The sequence below is a fragment of the Callionymus lyra genome, chromosome 5 (assembly GCF_982586985.1).
Source record: "Callionymus lyra chromosome 5, fCalLyr1.hap1.1, whole genome shotgun sequence".
Taxonomy (NCBI): Eukaryota; Metazoa; Chordata; class Actinopteri; order Syngnathiformes; family Callionymidae; genus Callionymus; species Callionymus lyra.
This window is the reverse complement of record NC_141822.1, coordinates 1,270,986-1,292,758: the sequence shown is the minus strand read 5'-3', so window position 1 is coordinate 1,292,758 and position 21,773 is coordinate 1,270,986. Positions and strand designations below refer to the sequence as shown.

The 21,773-nt window shown below is 44.3% G+C and overlaps 1 protein-coding gene and 1 pseudogene across 1 annotated transcript; one reads left to right on the top strand and one right to left on the bottom strand.

The window, feature by feature from the left end:
* Positions 1–5,733: 5,733 nt before the first annotated feature.
* Positions 5,734–21,319, bottom strand: lmo4la (LIM domain only 4-like a). The gene is made up of 5 exons (XM_087790413.1): positions 21,271–21,319; positions 17,655–17,879; positions 10,803–10,899; positions 10,598–10,747; positions 5,734–5,835 (listed from the first exon to the last, which is right to left on the bottom strand). The coding sequence occupies exons 1-5, from the start codon at positions 21,288–21,290 to the stop codon at positions 5,827–5,829; spliced, it is 501 nt and encodes a 166-aa protein (XP_087646539.1). The 5' UTR covers positions 21,291–21,319; the 3' UTR covers positions 5,734–5,826.
* On the top strand, positions 11,004–13,250 carry LOC148078975 (uncharacterized; annotated as a pseudogene).
* Positions 21,320–21,773: the final 454 nt, after the last annotated feature.

The window sequence follows — 21,773 nt, the reverse complement described above, 5'->3', positions numbered from 1 at the left end:
ACCATCATTAGATCACTTTCATTATTCAGAGGGCTGTGATTGGTGGAAATGACTGCCCCTCCCCCCTCACCCTCAACATCCCCTCGACTCACCCTCGATCTCACCCTTGTATCTCACCCTTGTATCTCACCCTTGTATCTCACCCTCGATCTCACCCTTGTATCTCACCCTTGTATCTCACCCTCGATCTCACCCTTGTATCTCACCCTTGTATCTCACCCTTGTATCTCACCCTCGATCTCACCCTTGTATCTCACCCTTGTATCTCAACCTTGTATCTCACCCTTGTATCTCACCCTTGTATCTCACCCTCAACATCCCCTCGACTCACCCTCGATCTCACCCTTGTATCTCACCCTTGTATCTCACCCTTGTATCTCACCCTCGATCTCACCCTTGTATCTCACCCTTGTATCTCACCCTCGATCTCACCCTTGTATCTCACCCTTGTATCTCACCCTTGTATCTCACCCTCGATCTCACCCTTGTATCTCACCCTTGTATCTCAACCTTGTATCTCACCCTTGTATCTCACCCTTGTATCTCACCCTCGATCTCACCCTTGTATCTCACCATTGTATCTCAACCTTGTATCTCACCCTTGTATCTCACCCTTGTATCTCACCATTGTATCTCACCCTTGTATCTCAACCTTGTATCTCACCCTTGTATCTCACCCTCGATCTCACCCTTGTATCTCACCATTGTATCTCACCCTTGTATCTCACCCTTGTATCTCAACCTTGTATCTCACCCTTGTATCTCACCCTTGTATCTCAACCTTGTATCTCACCCTTGTATCTCAACCTTGTATCTCACCCTCGATCTCACCCTTGTATCTCACCCTCGATCTCACCCTTGTATCTCACCCTTGTATCTCACCCTCGATCTCACCCTTGTATCTCAACCTTGTATCTCACCCTTGATCTCACCCTTGTATCTCACCCTTGTATCTCAACCTTGTATCTCACCCTTGTATCTCACCCTTGTATCTCACCCTCGATCTCACCCTTGTATCTCACCCTTGTATCTCAACCTTGTATCTCACCCTTGTATCTCACCCTTGTATCTCACCCTCGATCTCACCCTTGTATCTCACCCTTGTATCTCACCCTTGTATCTCAACCTTGTATCTCACCCTTGTATCTCACCCTCGATCTCACCCTCGATCTCACCCTCGTATCTCACCCTTGTATCTCACCCTTGTATCTCACCCTTGTATCTCACCCTTGTATCTCACCCTCGAGCTCACCCTTGTATCTCACCCTTGTATCTCACCCTCGATCTCACCCTCGATCTCACCCTCGTATCTCACCCTTGTATCTCACCCTCGATCTCACCCTTGTATCTCACCCTTGTATCTCACCCTTGTATCTCAACCTTGTATCTCACCCTTGTATCTCACCCTCGATCTCACCCTCGATCTCACCCTCGTATCTCACCCTTGTATCTCACCCTTGTATCTCACCCTCGAGCTCACCCTTGTATCTCACCCTTGTATCTCACCCTCGATCTCACCCTCGTATCTCACCCTTGTATCTCACCCTTGTATCTCACCCTTGTATCTCAACCTTGTATCTCACCCTTGTATCTCACCCTTGTATCTCACCCTTGTATCTCAACCTTGTATCTCACCCTTGTATCTCACCCTTGTATCTCACCCTCGATCTCACCCTCGTATCTCACCCTTGTATCTCACCCTTGTATCTCACCCTTGTATCTCAACCTTGTATCTCACCCTTGTATCTCAACCTTGTATCTCACCCTTGTATCTCACCCTCGATCTCACCCTTGTATCTCACCCTTGTATCTCACCCTCGATCTCACCCTCGTATCTCACCCTTGTATCTCACCCTTGTATCTCACCCTTGTATCTCACCCTCGATCTCACCCTTGTATCTCACCCTTGTATCTCACCCTTGTATCTCAACCTTGTATCTCACCCTTGTATCTCACCCTTGTATCTCACCCTCGACTCACCCTTGTATCTCACCATTGTATCTCACCCTCGATCTCACCCTTGTATCTCACCCTCGACTCACCCTTGTATCTCACCCTTGTATCTCACCCTTGTATCTCACCCTCGTAACAACATAACGTCAAACTAAATGATCCACAAACAAGTGTTAAATCCAAGTGTTCATGTTTAATTCAACCTTATATTGAGATGAACCTGGAAACAGATGTTTCTTCATGACGTCCCAGATGTGCAGAGACCAGAGTGTCATGAACTGTCAGAAGAAAAGTTGCTGCTCATGTGCCGGGCCCGCCCGTGGCTTCCACCACCAGTGAAGCAGTTTGGTTTGAGGATGATTCTCACGACCTGGACGTCTGGAGCTGCTGGTGCTCACAGGAAGCTGCTCCTCCGTTATTAGATCCACTTACCAGACTAGACCTCATTAGTCTCAAACCCATGCAGGTCTCCAGAGCTTCGTCTTTAATTGCTTCTGGAACGACTCCTTCCTGTGAGGAATCATGCTTGAGACGAGCAAGAACTTCTCTTTCTTCTGTCAACTCTTCTTCAGCTGGATCGTGACGACCAGAACGTTCCTCCGAAGAACAAGAACGTTCCTCCGAAGAACAAGAACGTTCCTCCGAAGAACAAGAACGTTCCTCCGAAGAACAAGAACGTTCCTCCGAAGATCAAGAACGTTCCTCCGAAGATCAAGAACGTTCCTCCGAAGACGAGAACTTCTCCGAAGAACAAGAACGTTCCTCCGAAGACGAGAACTTCTCCGAAGAACAAGAACGTTCCTCCGAAGACGAGAACTTCTCCGAAGAACAAGAACGTTCCTCCGAAGATCAAGAACGTTCCTCCGAAGATCAAGAACGTTCCTCCGAAGATCAAGAACGTTCCTCCGAAGACGAGAACGTTCCTATGAAGACGAGAACGTTCCTATGAAGACGAGAACGTTCCTCTGAAGACGAGAACGTTCCTCTGAAGACGAGAACGTTCCTCTGAAGACGAGAACGTTCCTCTGAAGACGAGAACGTTCCTATGAAGACGAGAACGTTCCTATGAAGACGAGAACGTTCCTATGAAGACGAGAACGTTCCTCTGAAGACGAGAACGTTCCTATGAAGACGAGAACGTTCCTATGAAGACGAGAACGTTCCTATGAAGACGAGAACGTTCCTATGAAGACGAGAACGTTCCTATGAAGACGAGAACGTTCCTCTGAAGACGAGAACGTTCCTATGAAGACGAGAACGTTCCTATGAAGACGAGAACGTTCCTATGAAGACGAGAACGTTCCTCTGAAGACGAGAACGTTCCTATGAAGACGAGAACGTTCCTCTGAAGACGAGAACGTTCCTCTGAAGACGAGAACGTTCCTATGAAGACGAGAACGTTCCTCCGAAGACGAGAACGTTCCTATGAAGACGAGAATGTTCCTCTGAAGACGAGAACGTTCCTCTGAAGACGAGAACGTTCCTATGAAGACGAGAACGTTCCTCTGACGACGAGAACGTTCCTCTGAAGACGAGAACGTTCCTATGAAGACGAGAACGTTCCTCTGACGACGAGGACGTTCCTCTGAAGACGAGAACGTTCCTCTGAAGACGAGAACGTTCCTATGAAGACGAGAACGTTCCTCTGACGACGAGGACGTTCCTCTGAAGACGAGAACGTTCCTCCGAAGACGAGGACGTTCCTATGAAGACGAGAACGTTCCTCTGAAGACGAGAACGTTCCTATGAAGACGAGAACGTTCCTCTGAAGACGAGAACGTTCCTATGAAGACGAGGACGTTCCTCTGAAGACGAGAACGTTCCTCCGAAGACGAGGACGTTCCTATGAAGACGAGAACGTTCCTATGAAGACGAGAACGTTCCTCTGACGACGAGGACGTTCCTCTGAAGACGAGGACGTTCCTCTGAAGACGAGAACGTTCCTCCGAAGACGAGGACGTTCCTATGAAGACGAGAACGTTCCTCCGAAGACGAGGACGTTCCTATGAAGACGAGAACATGAACGAGTCAGTAGAGTTTTAAATGTGTTGATCTTTAATCCAGAATAAAAAAAAATTCAACCATGAATTATAAATGAAAAGAACGAAGCTGTTAATATTGTGAATAAAGTTCTACCTAATGTAACAGTTCATGTAACAGTTCACGTAACAGTTCTTGTAACAGTTCACGTAACAGTTCATGTAACAGTTCATGTAACAGTTCATGTAACAGTTCATGTAACAGTTCATGTAACAGTTCATGTAACAGTTCACGTAACAGTTCACGTAACAGTTCACGTAACAGTTCATGTAACAGTTCATGTAACAGTTCATGTAACAGTTCTTGTAACAGTTCACGTAACAGTTCACTTAACAGTTCACGTAACAGTTCATGTAACAGTTCACGTAACAGTTCACGTAACAGTTCACGTAACAGTTCACGTAACAGTTCTTGTAACAGTTCACGTAACAGTTCATGTAACAGTTCATGTAACAGTTCACGTAACAGTTCATGTGACCTTTCATGTAACAGTTCACGTAACAGTTCACGTGACCTTTCATGTAACAGTTCATGTAACAGTTCATGTAACAGTTCACGTAACAGTTCACGTAACAGTTCACGTAACAGTTCACGTAACAGTTCACGTAACAGTTCATGTAACAGTTCACGTAACAGTTCATGTGACCTTTCATGTAACAGTTCACGTAACAGTTCACGTAACAGTTTATGTGACCTTTTATGTAACAGTTCATGTAACAGTTCACGTAACAGTTCATGTGACCTTTCATGTAACAGTTCATGTGACCTTTCATGTGACCTTTCATGTAACAGTTCATGTAACAGTTCATCCAATAGTTCATGTGACAGTTCATGTAACAGTTAATCTAATAGTTCATGTAACAGTTCATGTGACAGTTCATGTAACAGTTAATCTAATAGTTCATGTAACAGTTCACGTAACAGTTCATGTGACAGTTCATCTAATAGCTCATGTAACAGTTCATGTAACAGCTCATGTAACAGTTCATCTAATAGTTCATGTGACAGTTCATGTAACAGTTCACTTGACAGTTCACGTGAGAGTTCACATAACAGTTCATGTGAGAGTTCACATAACAGTTCATGTAACAGTTCACGTGAGAGTTCACATAACAGTTCATGTAACAGTTCATGTAATAGTTCACGTGAGAGTTCACATAACAGTTCATGTAACAGTTCATGTAATAGTTCACTTGAGAGTTCACGTGAGAGTTCACATAACAGTTCATGTAACAGTTCATGTAACAGTTCATGTAACAGTTCATGTAATAGTTCACTTGACAGTTCACGTGAGAGTTCACATAACAGTTCACGTAACAGTTCACGTGAGAGTTCACATAACAGTTCATGTAACAGTTCATGTAATAGTTCACGTGAGAGTTCACATAACAGTTCATGTAACAGTTCATGTAATAGTTCACTTGAGAGTTCACGTGAGAGTTCACATAACAGTTCATGTAACAGTTCATGTAACAGTTCATGTAATAGTTCACTTGACAGTTCACGTGAGAGTTCACATAACAGTTCACGTAACAGTTCACGTGAGAGTTCACATAACAGTTCATGTAACAGTTCATGTAATAGTTCACGTGAGAGTTCACATAACAGTTCATGTAACAGTTCATGTAATAGTTCACTTGAGAGTTCACGTGAGAGTTCACATAACAGTTCATGTAACAGTTCATGTAACAGTTCATGTAATAGTTCACTTGACAGTTCACGTGAGAGTTCACGTAACAGTTCACGTAACAGTTCACGTAACAGTTCACGTGTAAATGAACAGTCTTCAGCTCCAGCAGATGTTGAGGTTCAAGGCTCACGTTCTTCACGTCCTCAGCAAACCTGTGGAAAAAACAGTTTTTAGTTTTAGTTTGATTTTGTGTTCATTAGTTTCATCAAATCAACTTTATTTTATCATCGTTGAACAAATGTGTTGAAACTGTATTAATAATTAAAAAATACATTTTTTAATTCAATATAAATGTTATAATAGAGTCTCCAGACTAAACCAACAGAGCTTTTCCAGAAAACCAATTAAACCGTCAACAAATGTGAGGTTTCATCATCTGTGTGGTCGGTCCAGTGTTCTTCACATGTTCTTCACATGTTCTTCACACGTTCTTCACACGTTCTTCACACGTTCTTCACATGTTCTTCACATGTTCTTCACATGTTCTCACACGTTCTTCACATGTTCTTCACATGTACTTCACATGTTCTTCACATGTTCTCACACGTTCTTCACATGTTCTTCACATGTTCTTCACATGTTCTTCACACGTTCTTCACACGTTCTTCACACGTTCTTCACATGTTCTTCACATGTACTTCACATGTTCTTCACATGTTCTCACACGTTCTTCACATGTTCTTCACATGCTCTTCACATGTTCTCACACGTTCTTCACATGTTCTTCACATGTTCTCACACGTTCTTCACACGTTCTTCACATGTTCTCACACGTTATTCACATGTTCTTCACATGTTCTCACACGTTCTTCATATGTTCTTCACATGTTCTTCACATGTTCTCACACGTTCTTCACATGTTCTTCACATGTTCTCACACGTTATTCACATGTTCTTCACACGTTCTTCACATGTTCTCACACGTTCTTCACATGTTCTTCACGTTCTTCACATGTTCTTCACATGTTCTCACACGTTCTTCACATGTTCTTCACATGTTCTCACACGTTCTTCACATGTTCTTCACATGTTCTCACACGTTCTTCACATGTTCTTCACACGTTCTTCACACGTTCTTCACATGTTCTTCACACGTTCTTCAGATGTTCTTCACATGTTCTCACACGTTCTTCACATGTTCTTCAGATGTTCTTCACATGTTCTCGCACGTTCTCACACGTTCTTCACATGTTCTCACACGTTCTTCACACGTTCTTCACATGTTCTTCAGATGTTCTCACACGTTCTTCACATGTTCTCACACGTTCTAACACGTTCTTCACATGTTCTTCACACGTTCTTCACATGTTCTTCACATGTTCTCACATGTTCTTCACATGTTCTCACATGTTCTTCACATGTTCTCACATGTTCTTCAGATGTTCTCACATGTTCTTCACATGTTCTCACATGTTCTTCACATGTTCTCACACGTTCTTCACACGTTCTTCACATGTTCTTCATATGTTCTCACACGTTCTTCACATGTTCTCACATGTTCTTCACATGTTCTCACATGTTCTTCACATGTTCTCACATGTTCTTCAGATGTTCTCACATGTTCTTCACATGCTCTTCAGATGTTCTCACACGTTCTTCACATGTTCTTTACACGTTCTTCACATGTTCTTCACATGTTCTCACACGTTCTTCACATGTTCTTCACACGTTCTTCACACGTTCTTTACACGTTCTTTACACGTTCCTCACATGTTCTTTACATGTTCTTCACACGTTCTTCACATGTTCTTTACACATTCTTCACATGTTCTTTACACTTTCTTCACACGTTCTTCACACATTCTTCATATGTTCTCATGTTCTTCACACGTTCTTCACATGTTGTCCACATTTTCTCATGTTCTTCACATGTTCTCACATTCTTCACATGTTCTTCACACGTTCTTCACACGTTCTTCACATGTTCTTCACATGTTCTTCAGATGTTCTTCAGATGTTCTTCAGATGTTCTCACACGTTCTTCACATGTTCTTCCCACTTTCTTCACATGTTCTTTACACATTCTTCACATGTTCTCACACGTTCTTCACACGTTCTTCACATGTTCTTCACACGTTCTTCACACGTTCTTCCCATGTTCTTTACACGTTCCTCACATGTTCTTTACATGTTCTTCACATGTTCTTTACACATTCTTCACACGTTCTTCACATGTTCTTTACACATTCTTCACATGTTCTTTACACGTTCTTCACACATTCTTCATATGTTCTCATGTTCTTCACATGTTCTCACACGTTCTTCACATGTTCTCACACGTTCTTCACATGTTCTCACATGTTCTCACATGTTCTTCACATGTTCTCACATGTTCTCACATGTTCTTCACATGCTCTTCAGATGTTCTCACACGTTCTTCACATGTTCTTTACACGTTCTTCACATGTTCTTCACATGTTCTCACACGTTCTTCACATGTTCTTCACACGTTCTTCACACGTTCTTTACACGTTCCTCACATGTTCTTTACATGTTCTTCACACGTTCTTCACATGTTCTTTACACATTCTTCACATGTTCTTTACACTTTCTTCACACGTTCTTCACACATTCTTCATATGTTCTCATGTTCTTCACACGTTCTTCACATGTTCTTCACATGTTGTCCACATTGTCTCATGTTCTTCACATGTTCTCACATGTTCTTCACATGTTCTTCACATGTTCTCACATGTTCTTCACATGTTCTCACATGTTCTTCACATGCTCTTCAGATGTTCTCACACGTTCTTCACATGTTCTTCACATGTTCTTCACATGTTCTCACACGTTCTTCACATGTTCTTCACACGTTCCTCACATGTTCTTTACATGTTCTTCACACGTTCTTCACATGTTCTTTACACATTCTTCACATGTTCTTTACACTTTCTTCACACGTTCTTCACACATTCTTCATATGTTCTTCACACGTTCTTCACATGTTCTTCACATGTTGTCCACATTTTCTCATGTTCTTCACATGTTCTCACATTCTTCACATGTTCTTCACACGTTCTTCACACGTTCTTCAGATGTTCTTCACATGTTCTTCAGATGTTCTCACACGTTCTTCACATGTTCTTCCCACTTTCTTCACATGTTCTTTACACATTCTTCACATGTTCTCACATGTATTTCACATGTTCTTCACACGTTCTTCCCATGTTCTTTACACGTTCCTCACATGTTCTTTACATGTTCTTCACATGTTCTTTACACATTCTTCACACGTTCTTCACATGTTCTTTACACATTCTTCACATGTTCTTTACACTTTCTTCACACGTTCTTCACACATTCTTCACATGTTCTTTACACTTTCTTCACACGTTCTTCACACATTCTTCATATGTTCTCATGTTCTTCACACGTTCTTCACATGTTCTTCACATGTTGTCCACATTTTCTCATGTTCTTCACATGTTCTCACATTCTTCACATGTTCTTCACACGTTCTTGACACGTTCTTCACATGTTCTTCACATGTTCTTCAGATGTTCTTCAGATGTTCTCACACGTTCTTCACATGTTCTTCCCACTTTCTTCACATGTTCTTTACACATTCTTCACATGTTCTCACACGTTCTTCACATGTTCTTCACACGTTCTTCCTATGTTCTTTACACGTTCCTCACATGTTCTTTACATGTTCTTCACATGTTCTTTACACATTCTTCACACGTTCTTCACATGTTCTTTACACATTCTTCACATGTTCTTTACACGTTCTTCACACATTCTTCATATGTTCTCATGTTCTTCACATGTTCTCACATGTTCTTCACATGTTCTTCACATGTTCTCACATGTTCTTCACATGTTCTTCACATGTTCTCACATGTTCTTCACATGTTCTTCACATGTTCTCACATGTTCTTCCCACTTTCTTCACATGTTCTTTACACATTCTTCACATGTTCTCACACGTTCTTCACATGTTCTTCACACGTTCTTCACACATTCTTTACACGTTCCTCACATGTTCTTTACATGTTCTTCACACGTTCTTTACACATTCTTCACATGTTCTTTACACTTTCTTCACACGTTCTTCACACATTCTTCATATGTTCTCATGTTCTTCACACGTTCTTCACATGTTCTTCACATGTTATTCATATGTTGTCCACATTTTCTCATGTTCTTCACATGTTCTCACATTCTTCACATGTTCTTCACACGTTCTTCAGATGTTCTTCACATGTTCTTCAGATGTTCTCACACGTTCTTCACATGTTCTTCCCACTTTCTTCACATGTTCTTTACACATTCTTCACATGTTCTCACACGTTCTTCACACGTTCTTCACATGTTCTTCACACGTTCTTCCCATGTTCTTTACACGTTCCTCACATGTTCTTTACACGTTCTTCACACATTCTTCATATGTTCTCATGTTCTTCACACGTTCTTCACATGTTCTTCACATGTTCTTCACATGTTCTCACGTTCTTCACACGTTCTTCAGATGTTCTTCACATGTTCTTCACATGTTCTTCAGATGTTCTTCCCACTTTCTTCACATGTTCTTTACACATTCTTCCCACTTTCTTCACATGTTCTTTACACATTCTTCACATGTTCTCACACGTTCTTCACATGTTCTTCACATGTTCTTTACACGTTCCTCACATGTTCTTTACATGTTCTTCACACTTTCTTCACATGTTGTCCACATTTTCTCACGTTCTTCACGCGTTCTTCACACGTTCTTCACATGTTCTTCACATGTTCTTTACACGTTCCTCACATGTTCTTTACATGTTCTTCACACTTTCTTCACATGTTGTCCACATTTTCTCACGTTCTTCACGCGTTCTTCACACGTTCTTCACATGTTCTTCACATGTTCTTCACATGTTCTTCACACGTTCTTCACACGTTCTTCACACGTTCTTCACACGTTCTCACCTTCTGGTCAGAGACGATGCTGCTGCTCTGCAGGCCCGTGTGACCCAGCAAACCTCCGGGCCGGTCGTGCTCACAGAAGATGGTTCCGTTGATGTAGTGGAAGCGATCTCCGGGCACCAGGCGGTTCCGACAGGTGGAGCAGATGAAGCACTGACATGAGGACAGTTAAAACTCCGGATTGTTCCCACTCAGTCAACAAACCTACCTTGAGATGATAAACGTTTCCTTGCGTCCGCATCACCATCTCACAGGCCGCGATCGACTGAGAGCAAGAGCTGCAGGAGCCAGAAGGTCCGAACAACCTGAGAAGACAAGACACGACTCAACGTCTCCTTCATCTTCATCATCATCTTCATCATCTTCATCATCATCATCATCTTCATCATAGTCTTCATCATCATCTTCATCTTCATCTTCATCATCTTCATCATAGTCTTCATCATCATCTTCATCATCTTCATCATCATCATCATCTTCATCATCGTCTTCATCATCATCTTCATCATCTTCATCATAGTCTTCATCATCATCTTCATCATCTTCATCTTTATCATCATCATCATCTCCATCATCTTCATCTCCATCATCTTCATCATCATCTCCATCATCTTCATCATCTCCATCATCTTCATCATCATCATCATCTTCATCAACATCTCCATCATCTTCATCATCATCATCTCCATCATCATCTTCATCATCTTCTCCATCATCTTCATCAACATCTCCATCATCTCCATCATCTTCATCAACATCCTCATCATCATCATCATCATCATCTCCATCATCTTCATCTCCATCATCTTCATCATCATCTCATCATCTTCATCATCATCTCCATCATCATCATCTCCATCATCTTCATCATCATCTCCATCATCTTCTCCATCATCTTCATCATCTCCATCATCTTCATCTTCATCATCTCCATCATCATCATCTCCATCATCATCTTCATCTTCATCATCTCCATCATCTTCATCTTCATCATCTCCATCATCATCATCTTCATCATCTCCATCTTCATCATCTCCATCATCATCATCTTCATCATCTCCATCATCATCATCTTCATCATCGTCTTCATCATCATCTTCATCATCATCATCGTCTTCCTTATCATCATCATCTTCATCTCCATCATCTTCATCATCATCTCCATCATCTTCATCATCATCTCCATCATCATCATCATCTCCATCATCATCATCTTCATCATCATCACTATATACAGTGTTATGAAAAAGTTTGGTCACTTCTGTACATTTTAATGATTTTCTTTCTAAATCATTGGTTGTTTGGATAAAACATAAATTCATCTTATAGAAACAAACATGATATTTGAAGTGAAATAAAGTTGATATGATTTACAGAAAGTGAGCAAGAATTATTTAAACTAAATTATGTGCATAAATGTAGTCACTCTTGTATCTTATTGATTTTAATACCTTTAGCACTAATTATTGGAACTTAAAATTGGTTTGGTAACCTCAGTGACCCTTGACCTACATACACAGGTGAGTCATGAGAAGGTATTTAAGGAGGACCTCAGTGACCCTTGACCTACATACACAGGTGAGTCATGAGAAGGTATTTAAGGAGGACCTCAGTGACCCTTGACCTCCATACACAGGTGAGTCATGAGAAGGTATTTAAGGAGGACCTCAGTGACCCTTGACCTCCATACACAGGTGAGTCATGAGAAGGTATTTAAGGAGGACAATTGTAAGTGTTTCTCTCTTTGCATCTTCTCTGAAGGCATCAGAGATGTAAGCTTTTGGTTTCAACTGTGAGGAACATTGTGATGGAAGACCAGAGTTCTAGTGAAGGAGTGGCAGACCGAGGAAGATCTCAGGTAAACAGAGGCACAGGTGAGGACAGTCACAGTCGACCCACAGACCAGCAACATCAACTTGATGGTCACATCGTTCAACTGTTCACTTCACACGAGGAGATGCTTTATGGAAGAGTCATGCGGAAAAAGCCTTTTCTCTGCACACGCCACATACGGGGTCTCTTGAGGTTTGCTGAAGCACATTTGGACGAGCTTCATTTTGGAATAAAGTGCTGTGGACTGATGACACTAAAGTTATTTGGGCATAACCAGGGCGTTATGCATGGAGGAGAAAGAACACAGCATTCCTAGAAAAGAACTTGCTGCCTACAGTAACATGTGCTGATGGTTCCATCATGTGTGGCCAGTGCAGGGGAGTCTTGTTCAAGTTGAGCATGGATTCCTCTTCATATCATCTGGAGAACGATGTCCAGGAATCAGTACCAAAGTTGAAGTTGCTCCGGATCTTTCAACAAGACAAGGATCTAAACACTCAACATCTACTGAAGTTCCTGCAGAGGAACAAGTACAACCTTCTGGAAGGATCTCAGTCCCCAGACCTGAATATTATTGAACATTGATGTGTGATTTAAAGCGTCCATGAAACCATCAGACCTGACTGACCTGCAGAAGGTCTGGAACACATTCACCAGAATCCAGACGCTAACTGGAAGCTAAAGGAAGCGTTTAGAGTTATTTCTGAAGAAGATGCACAAAATATTGAGTCACACACACACACACACACACACACACACACACACACACACACACACACACACACACACACACACACACACACACACACACACACACACTTATGGCAGTCCATCGATAACGATGCTGACGTTGCTCCAATTTTAATGAATAGACATTTATTGGGGTGTGTTGCGGCGGTGCATAGCGAGATCCGCAGGTTTTGCCACAGGAGGGACAGAGGTACATGGCAGTGGAGGGTGTGGGCCCTGTAGCAGCTGATGCCTCAGTGCACGTCGCCGTATCCTCCTCTCTGTGGCTCCTGAAGGTGAGCAGTTCCCTGGTGGCAGGAGGAACTACAGGTATAGCGATCAGCAGCCAGGGACTCTAGTGCTGCAGATGAAATTTTGCACTGCTTCAGGAGGGTTTTAAGATGGTCCTTGAAGCGCTTTTTTGGACCACCAGCAGATCTCTGGCCATCCAGAAGTTGGCCGTAGAGGATTTGCCTGGGCAGGCGGTGGGCAGGCATACGGATCACATGCCCAACCCAGCGCAGGTGTTTCTTTGCAAGGAGCATGGCGATGGTAGGTGTGTTGGTCCGTTCAAGAATATCAGCATGTGGCACCCTGTCTTCCCAGGACACACCCAGGATCCTTTGAAGGCAGCGGATGTGGAAGGCCTCTAGTGTTTTTATGTGCCTCTGGTAGGGTGTCCAGGTTTCCGACCCGTACAGCAGTGTAGAGAGGCAGACCGCCTTGTACACAGCTGCTTTGGTGGAGCTGGTGAGGTTCCTGTTGTGGAATACCCTGGAGCTAAGCCTGCCAAAGGCAGCGGAGGCCAGACCGACTCGGACCTGGATGTCATCATCAATGTTGCAGGAGGGGGACAGAATGCTGCCTAGGTAGGTGAAGTGTGGGACGATGGCAAGGGGATGACCATCGAGAGTGAAGGTACGCACATGTGTTTGGTGGGTGAACTCCTGGACAACTATCTGTGTTTTCCTGATGTTGATTTGGAGACCAATGGCGCTGTAGATGGATGCGACCACGTTTAACGCACGCTGTAGGGATTCTGGTGAGTGGGCAAGGAGAGCACAGTCATCTGCATACTGTAGCTCTAAGATGTGTTGGTTGGTGGTTTTGGTGAAGGCTTGAAGGCGCCGAATATTGAGAGAGGTTGCCATCCAGTCTGTACTGTATCTGTACCCCATCTGCTGGGTCCAGGAGTTTGTGAGAGAGGATGGTGACGGTGGAGAGGAAAATGTTGAAGATGGTAGGGGCTAGGACACACCCTTGCTTGACCCCTACATCCACACTGAAGAAGGGAGACTGCTGGCCACCAACACTCACACAGGCTTGCATTCCATCATGGAACTGCCGCAAGATGTTCCTGAACTTTGGTGGAACCCCCAGCTTCCCCAGCACATCCCACAGCAGTTCCTGGTTTACTGTGTCGAAGGCCTTGGACAGATCAATGAAAGCTAGGTACAGGTCCTTGCAGTGTTCTCTGCATTTTTCCTGTACCTGTCTAGCAACAAAGATCATGTCAATGGTGCTGCGCTGTTGCCTAAAACCACACTGGGATTCGGGCAGGATGTTATCAGTAGCATGAGATGCTAGTCGAAGGAGCATCACCCGTGCTAGCACCTTTCCGGCAACCGATAGGAGGGAAATGCCCCTGCTATTACCGCAGTCTGCTTTGTCACCTTTGCGCTTAAAGATTGTGATGATGTTGGCATCCTTCCAATCTTGCGGGATGACTTCAGATGACCAGATGGTACTGATCAGTTGGTGTAGTCTGCGGGTGAGCAGGTATCCGCCATGCTTCAGTATTTCTGCCGGAATTCCATCAAGCCCCGGGCTCTTATTGTTCTTCAGGCCAGCGATGGCTTTTCGTACTTCAGCAAAGCTGGGGGAGGAATCCAGATCTGTGACGGTTGGGAGGCATGGGAGGTCAGCAAGTGTGTCCATCCTGGTTGGATATGAGGTGTTCAGCAGGGTGTTGAAGTGCTCAGCCCATCTGTCCAGGATCTGTTGTTTGTCCTTGTACAGGATGGTACCATCTTCTGATCTGACCGGAGATATGTTTTTCCTCTGTGGGCCATAGATGACCTTGATGGCGTCATAGTAAGCGTGGGAGTTGTTAGTGTCCGCGTGATGCTGGATCTCATGTGCTTTCTTTGTCCACCAGTCATTCTCCATGGCTCTGAGGGTGCGCTGGGTTTCTGCCCGAATGTTGGTGAAGTGGGCCTTCAGCGAGGTGGATTTGGGGTTGGAAAGGTGAGCTGCAAGGGCCTTGTGCTTTGCCTGAAGTAGGTTGTGGATACCTGGTGCGCTATTATCAAACCAGTCTTTGTGTCGCCGTCTGGTGTACCCTACAGACTCTACTGCCGCCTGGTAGATAGCAGTGCGCAGAGTGCTCCAGGTAGAGTTGATGTCAGGAACGACTGGTGTTTCAGGGAGATTGGACAGCTGTAAAGCAATCTGTTCCCTGAGCTGGATGAGTTCGGGGACTTCAGTGCATCGCAATTGAGCTTCTTACAGGGTGGTGTTTTCCTCAGTGGAGGACCGAGTTCCAGGGTGAGTTTGGTTCTGATCAAGCGGTGGTCAGTCCAACAGTCAGCTCCACGCATGGCTCTGGTGACTCGCACCTCCTTCCTGTCAGCTTGGCGGACGATGATATAATCAAGGAGGTGCCAGTGTTTAGAGCGGGGGTGCTGCCAGGAGGTCTTGAATTTGTTTTTCATTTGGAACAAGGTGTTGGTGATGACCAGCCGATACTCAGAGCAGAGAGTGAGGAGGCGAAGACCATTCTCATTGAGCTTACCAACACCGTGCTGCCCAAGCACATCCTTTCAGAGCCCACTCTCGCGTTAAAATCCCCAAGGAGAATGAGCTTGTCGGTAGGGGGGGGTTTTATTTATGGCGGAGTGCAGGGAGGCATAGAATAGTTCCTTGCACTCAGGGTCAGCATCCAGTGTTGGGGCGTATGCACTGATGAGAGTGGCATGACGGTTGTTGGTGAGTGGAATCCGCCAGGTCATCAGTCTTTCACTGATGCCGGTCGGGGATTCAGGAATTCTCTGAAGCAGGCTTGAGCGCACAGCAAAACCTACACCATGGAGGCGGCGGGAGCCTTCTGGAAGCCCCCTCCAGAAGAAGGTGTAGCCTTATCCTACCTCTGTTATGGAATCCTCGCCATGGAAACGGGTTTCGCTAAGAGCTGCGATATCGATGTTGTATCTCTGCAGCTCGTGTGCAACCAGCGCTGTTCTTCTTCGGGGACGATAGGAGTTATCACCCACATCCAAAAGAGTGCGGACGTTCCATGTTGCAATGGTGAGATTGATGCAGGTTTTCTTATGCTTATATTTTCGACCGCGTAAAGGGATGACCCAGCAGCTGCGGCAGGCTGCTCGGGTTAAGTGGAACAGACCTTTTTTAGGCCACCTTTTCTAGGCCCCTCCCTCTCAGGGTGAGCAGGGAGGAGCTGCTCAGTCGCGTGAGGAGCTGCCGGAGAGGAGCGCTGTTCCATCCACTCCTCGGCGACCATCTATCTCACGCCGCCTAGCGTGCAGGGTTGGGCTAGATACTCCCAGTCACATCCTGACCTGTACCTACCGCCCTTCCCTATCGCCGCAGGACTTCAACACACACACTCACACTCACACTATCTCACACACACACACACACACACACACACACACACACACACACACACACACACACACACACACACACACACACACACACACACACACACACACACACACACACACACACACACACACACACACACACACACACTCACTCACTCACTCACTCACTCACTCACTCACTCACTCACTCACTCACTCACTCACTCACTCACTCACTCACTCACACTCACACACCCCCCCACACACACCCCCCCCCCACACACACACACACACACACCCCCACAGACACACACACACAGACACGCACACTCACACTCACACACACACACACAAATTGTCATTTATAAAATCAGATCATCATGTGTTGCTCAAAGGCTGAGGCACTGTTTTTAATTCAAGTAAAATGAAGCTGCTCAGTCATCTCAGGTGTGACTCATCTGTTCAGGTGTGACTCACCTGAGCAGGTGTGACTCACCTGAGGTAGTCGTTCTTGCAAAGGTGTGACTCATCTGTTCAGGTGTGACTCACCTGAGGTAGTCGTTCTTGCACAGGTATGACTCACCTGAGGTAGTCGTTCTTGCACAGGTGTGACTCACCTGAGGTAGTCGTTCTTGCACAGGTGTGACTCACCTGAGGTAGTTGTTCTTGCACAGGTATGACTCACCTGAGGTAGTCGTTCTTGCACAGGTGTGACTCACCTGCACAGGTGTGACTCACCTGAGGTAGTTGTTCTTGCACAGGTATGACTCACCTGAGGTAGTCGTTCTTGCACAGGTGTGACTCACCTGCACAGGTGTGACTCACCTGAGGTAGTCGTCCTTGCACAGGTGTGACTCACCTGAGGTAGTCGTCCTTGCACAGGTGTGACTCACCTGAGGTAGTCATCCTTGCACAGGATCATGCCTGCCTTGCTGTAGCAGGTGCTGCTGAACTGGTCCAGCTGAGCCTGACAACACGAGCACTTGAGGCAGCGATTGTGCCAGAACTGGTCCATGGAGAAGAGCAGGAAGCGCTCGGAGATCCGTCCTCCACACCCTGAACAGGTCCTGACGCTCGGCGCCGCAGGAACCTCCAGCCTGGTGCTGACCATCGCGGAGCTGCAGAACATATTCAATGGTTTCATCTCCTTCATTTTAAACAAACAAACAAACCTTCAATCACACGTTGATCAAGGAAAACATTTTAAAAACACAAATACACAAACAAAACTATTTTTCGGAAATAAAAGCAAAAGTTGATTTTTTTTTTAAGAGGTCAAAGGTTATATTGATACATCAATCTTCATTCCCAGCTACTCAGGGTGAGAGACAGGGGACACACAGTGGGAGGACAGAGTTCACTGGAGAGAAGATCGAAAACATCTGTTGATGTCCAAGAACTTTTAGATTCATGATATTTTCTTGCTCTAATCAGATGTTTTGAATCATATCAAACCATCTTTGCTTCAATTCCTCTTGATTTGATTGACAGGCTTCATGACAGCTTCACGAGAAGTAAAACTGTGGATCGGTTCGAACGAGAAGATACAGACGCGACTTCTCTGCTGAACTTCAGTCATTTTAATTTAATTCAATTTTTGTTTTCTTTGTTTATTTTTCATAAATATGTATTAAATTATTCCTCCTGTTGCTTCACGTTCATGTTAGAGCTTCGTCCAATCATGTTTGAGCAGCCGGTCATGTGGCTCTTGAACCAATCAGAAGAGAGCTGAGGACGTCAAGCGTCTTCTCTTCTGAACTGTTGATCACGTGACACGCTCCTGTCGTCTGATTGGACAGAACTGAGTCACATGGAGCTGAAACCATGATTTGACTTCATTTAAGGTTTGTTTTTCAACTTGATCTGATCGAAGATAAACTTAAAGACATTTTAAAAAAAGATGTTAAGAAAGTTTTGCAGACGAAGGTTTAGAATCAAAAGAGATTTTGTTCTTCATCACTTTCATGTTGTTTTATTATTTCAATCTGCTTTGAAAGCATCAGCGTCTGGTTCGCTGCTGCAGCACGAGTCACTTCAACAGGTCAGAGGTCGAATCTTCAGTGATTCATGTTTGTTCAGATTTATCTCTGGAGACGATTCTTCACTCGTGACCTTGAAGCAGCAGAAGATCAAGATTTTAACATTAAATTAATATGTTTTTCATTCAAATTTGTTTTTTAAATGAATATGTTTTTCATTAATATTTGCTTTTTTAATTTGAATTCTATGAAGAACTTCTTGTTTATGTTCGTCTCTAAAATATCTTTTATTTCAATATATTATGTATATTATAAATATATATACAATATCGTTGATTCTTTCTCCGTGAACGACGTGAACAAACGTATAAGAAACTGATGCAAACAAACATTTCACAGCAAATACTGTTAGTGGGACGAGGAGTACCCAGAGTACCCAGAGTACCCAGGAGTACCCAGGAGTACCCAGAGTACCCAGGAGTACCCAGGAGTACCCAGGAGTACCCAGAGTACCCAGAGTACCCAGGAGTACCCAGAGTACCCAGGAGTACCCAGAGTACCCAGGAGTACCCAGGAGTACCCAGAGTACCCAGGAGTACCCAGAGTACCCAGGAGTACCCAGGAGTACCCAGGAGTACGCAGGAGTACCCAGGAGTACCCAGGAGTACCCAGGAGTACCCAGGAGTACCCAGGAGTACGCAGGAGTACCCAGGAGTACCCAGGAGGACCCAAGAGTACGCAGGAGTACCCAGGAGTACCCAGAGTACCCAGAGTACCCAGGAGTACCCAGAGTACCCAGGAGTACCCAGGAGTACGCAGGAGTACCCAGGAGTACCCAGGAGTACCCAGGAGTACCCAGGAGTACGCAGGAGTACCCAGAGTACCCAGGAGTACGCAGGAGTACCCAGGAGTACCCAGGAGTACCCAGGAGTACCCAGAGTACCCAGGAGTACCCAGGAGTACGCAGGAGTACCCAGGAGTACGCAGGAGTACCCAGGAGTACCCAGGAGGACCCAAGAGTACGCAGGAGTACCCAGGAGTACCCAGAGTACCCAGAGTACCCAGAGTACCCAGGAGTACCCAGGAGTACGCAGGAGTACCCAGGAGTACCCAGGAGTACCCAGGAGTACCCAGAGTACCCAGGAGTACCCAGGAGTACGCAGGAGTACCCAGAGTACCCAGGAGTACGCAGGAGTACCCAGGAGTACCCAGGAGTACCCAGGAGTACCCAGAGTACCCAGGAGTACGCAGGAGTACCCAGAGTACCCAGGAGTACGCAGGAGTACCCAGGAGTACCCAGGAGTACCCAGGAGTACGCAGGAGTACCCAGGAGTACCCAGGAGGACCCAAGAGTACGCAGGAGTACCCAGGAGTACGCAGGAGTACCCAGGAGTACGCAGGAGTACCCAGGAGTACCCAGGAGGACCCAAGAGTACGCAGGAGTACGCAGGAGTACCCAGGAGTACGCAGGAGTACCCAGGAGTACCCAGGAGGACCCAAGAGTACGCAGGAGTACCCGGAGGAAAACGACACATGAAGCAGCTCAGGTTCACTTCTCACTCCAGACAAGCCGACTGCTTTACTCCGGGTACTCCGATAAGAGAGTCGTCGTTAGAAAATGAATCAATGAATAATAAATACATAAATAAATGTTATTTCAATAATTCTACAGTTATTTTCTCATGTTTTTACTCGATTTAACGAAGCAACACTTTTTATCTTTAATTATATTTATGTTGTTTTTAATGTTTTATGATTTATTTCTTCTTTTGTGTAAAACATTGAATCGACGTTCAGTGAATCAAACGAGTTTTAGAAACTATTGAAGCTCATTTATCAACAAATATTGATATAGAATAAGTTATCAAAATTACATTATAAACATATTATAAACATTATAATATTGTAAACATTCTTTAATGTCGCACAACTTTCTTGTCTATTTTTATTCATGAATTAATGACTTGATGACAAATAAACAAACAATTACTTAATAAACAATAAATTATGTGTATTTTTCTCAGATAAACATATTTTATTTGTGTTGAATCTTTATTTGATTATTTCAGTCTAAAGAATAAAGTGTGAAGATGTTTCTCACACACACACTCACTCACTCACTCACTCACTCACTCACTCACTCACTCACTCACTCACTCACTCACTCACTCACTCACTCACTCACTCACTCACTCACTCACTCACTCACACACTCACTCACTCACTCACTCACTCACTCACTCACTCACACACACACACACACACACACGCACACACACGCACACACACACAAACACACAAACACACACACACACGCACACACACACAAACACACAAACACACACACACACGCACACACACACACACACACACACAAACACACACACACACGCACACACACACAAACACACACACACACGTGATCAGATCAAGATCTGCCCCGAGTCTCTAAAACATCACCTTCAGGTGAGAAGTGATGACGTCAGCAGGTGAGAAGCATCTGATGACGTCATCACTCGTGAACACTCACCTGTGTGGAAGAAGCTGCATGAAGTCACTCCAGTGTTTCCCGCGGAACGAGCGTCTCTCTGAGCACGAGCTCAGGTGAGGTGACGAGCAGTCGCACGAGCCCCGCCCACATGTGACGTGTGCAGGGGGCGGGGCTTGTGTCAGGATCACGTGACGCGGAGAATCATAATCAATCAATAGATCAATGAAGACGTTTATGTTCAACGTTATTGATATTTTATGTTTGATAAGAACGTGTTTTAAACACAATCTTGACAAATATTCAAGGTTTAATAACAACAAATATAAATGTGTTGACAAACATGAGGCGTCACAACAACAAGTAAACACCTCATGAATATTCATGAGAAGCTTCTTTCAAACACGATCATTGATCACGTGATCACGTTTGTGTACAGAGATAAAAACACAAACACTTTATCATAACAATTAAATAAACAACATTATTATTTTATTATTATTATACATCTTATCATAATAACAATTAAATAAACAACATTATTA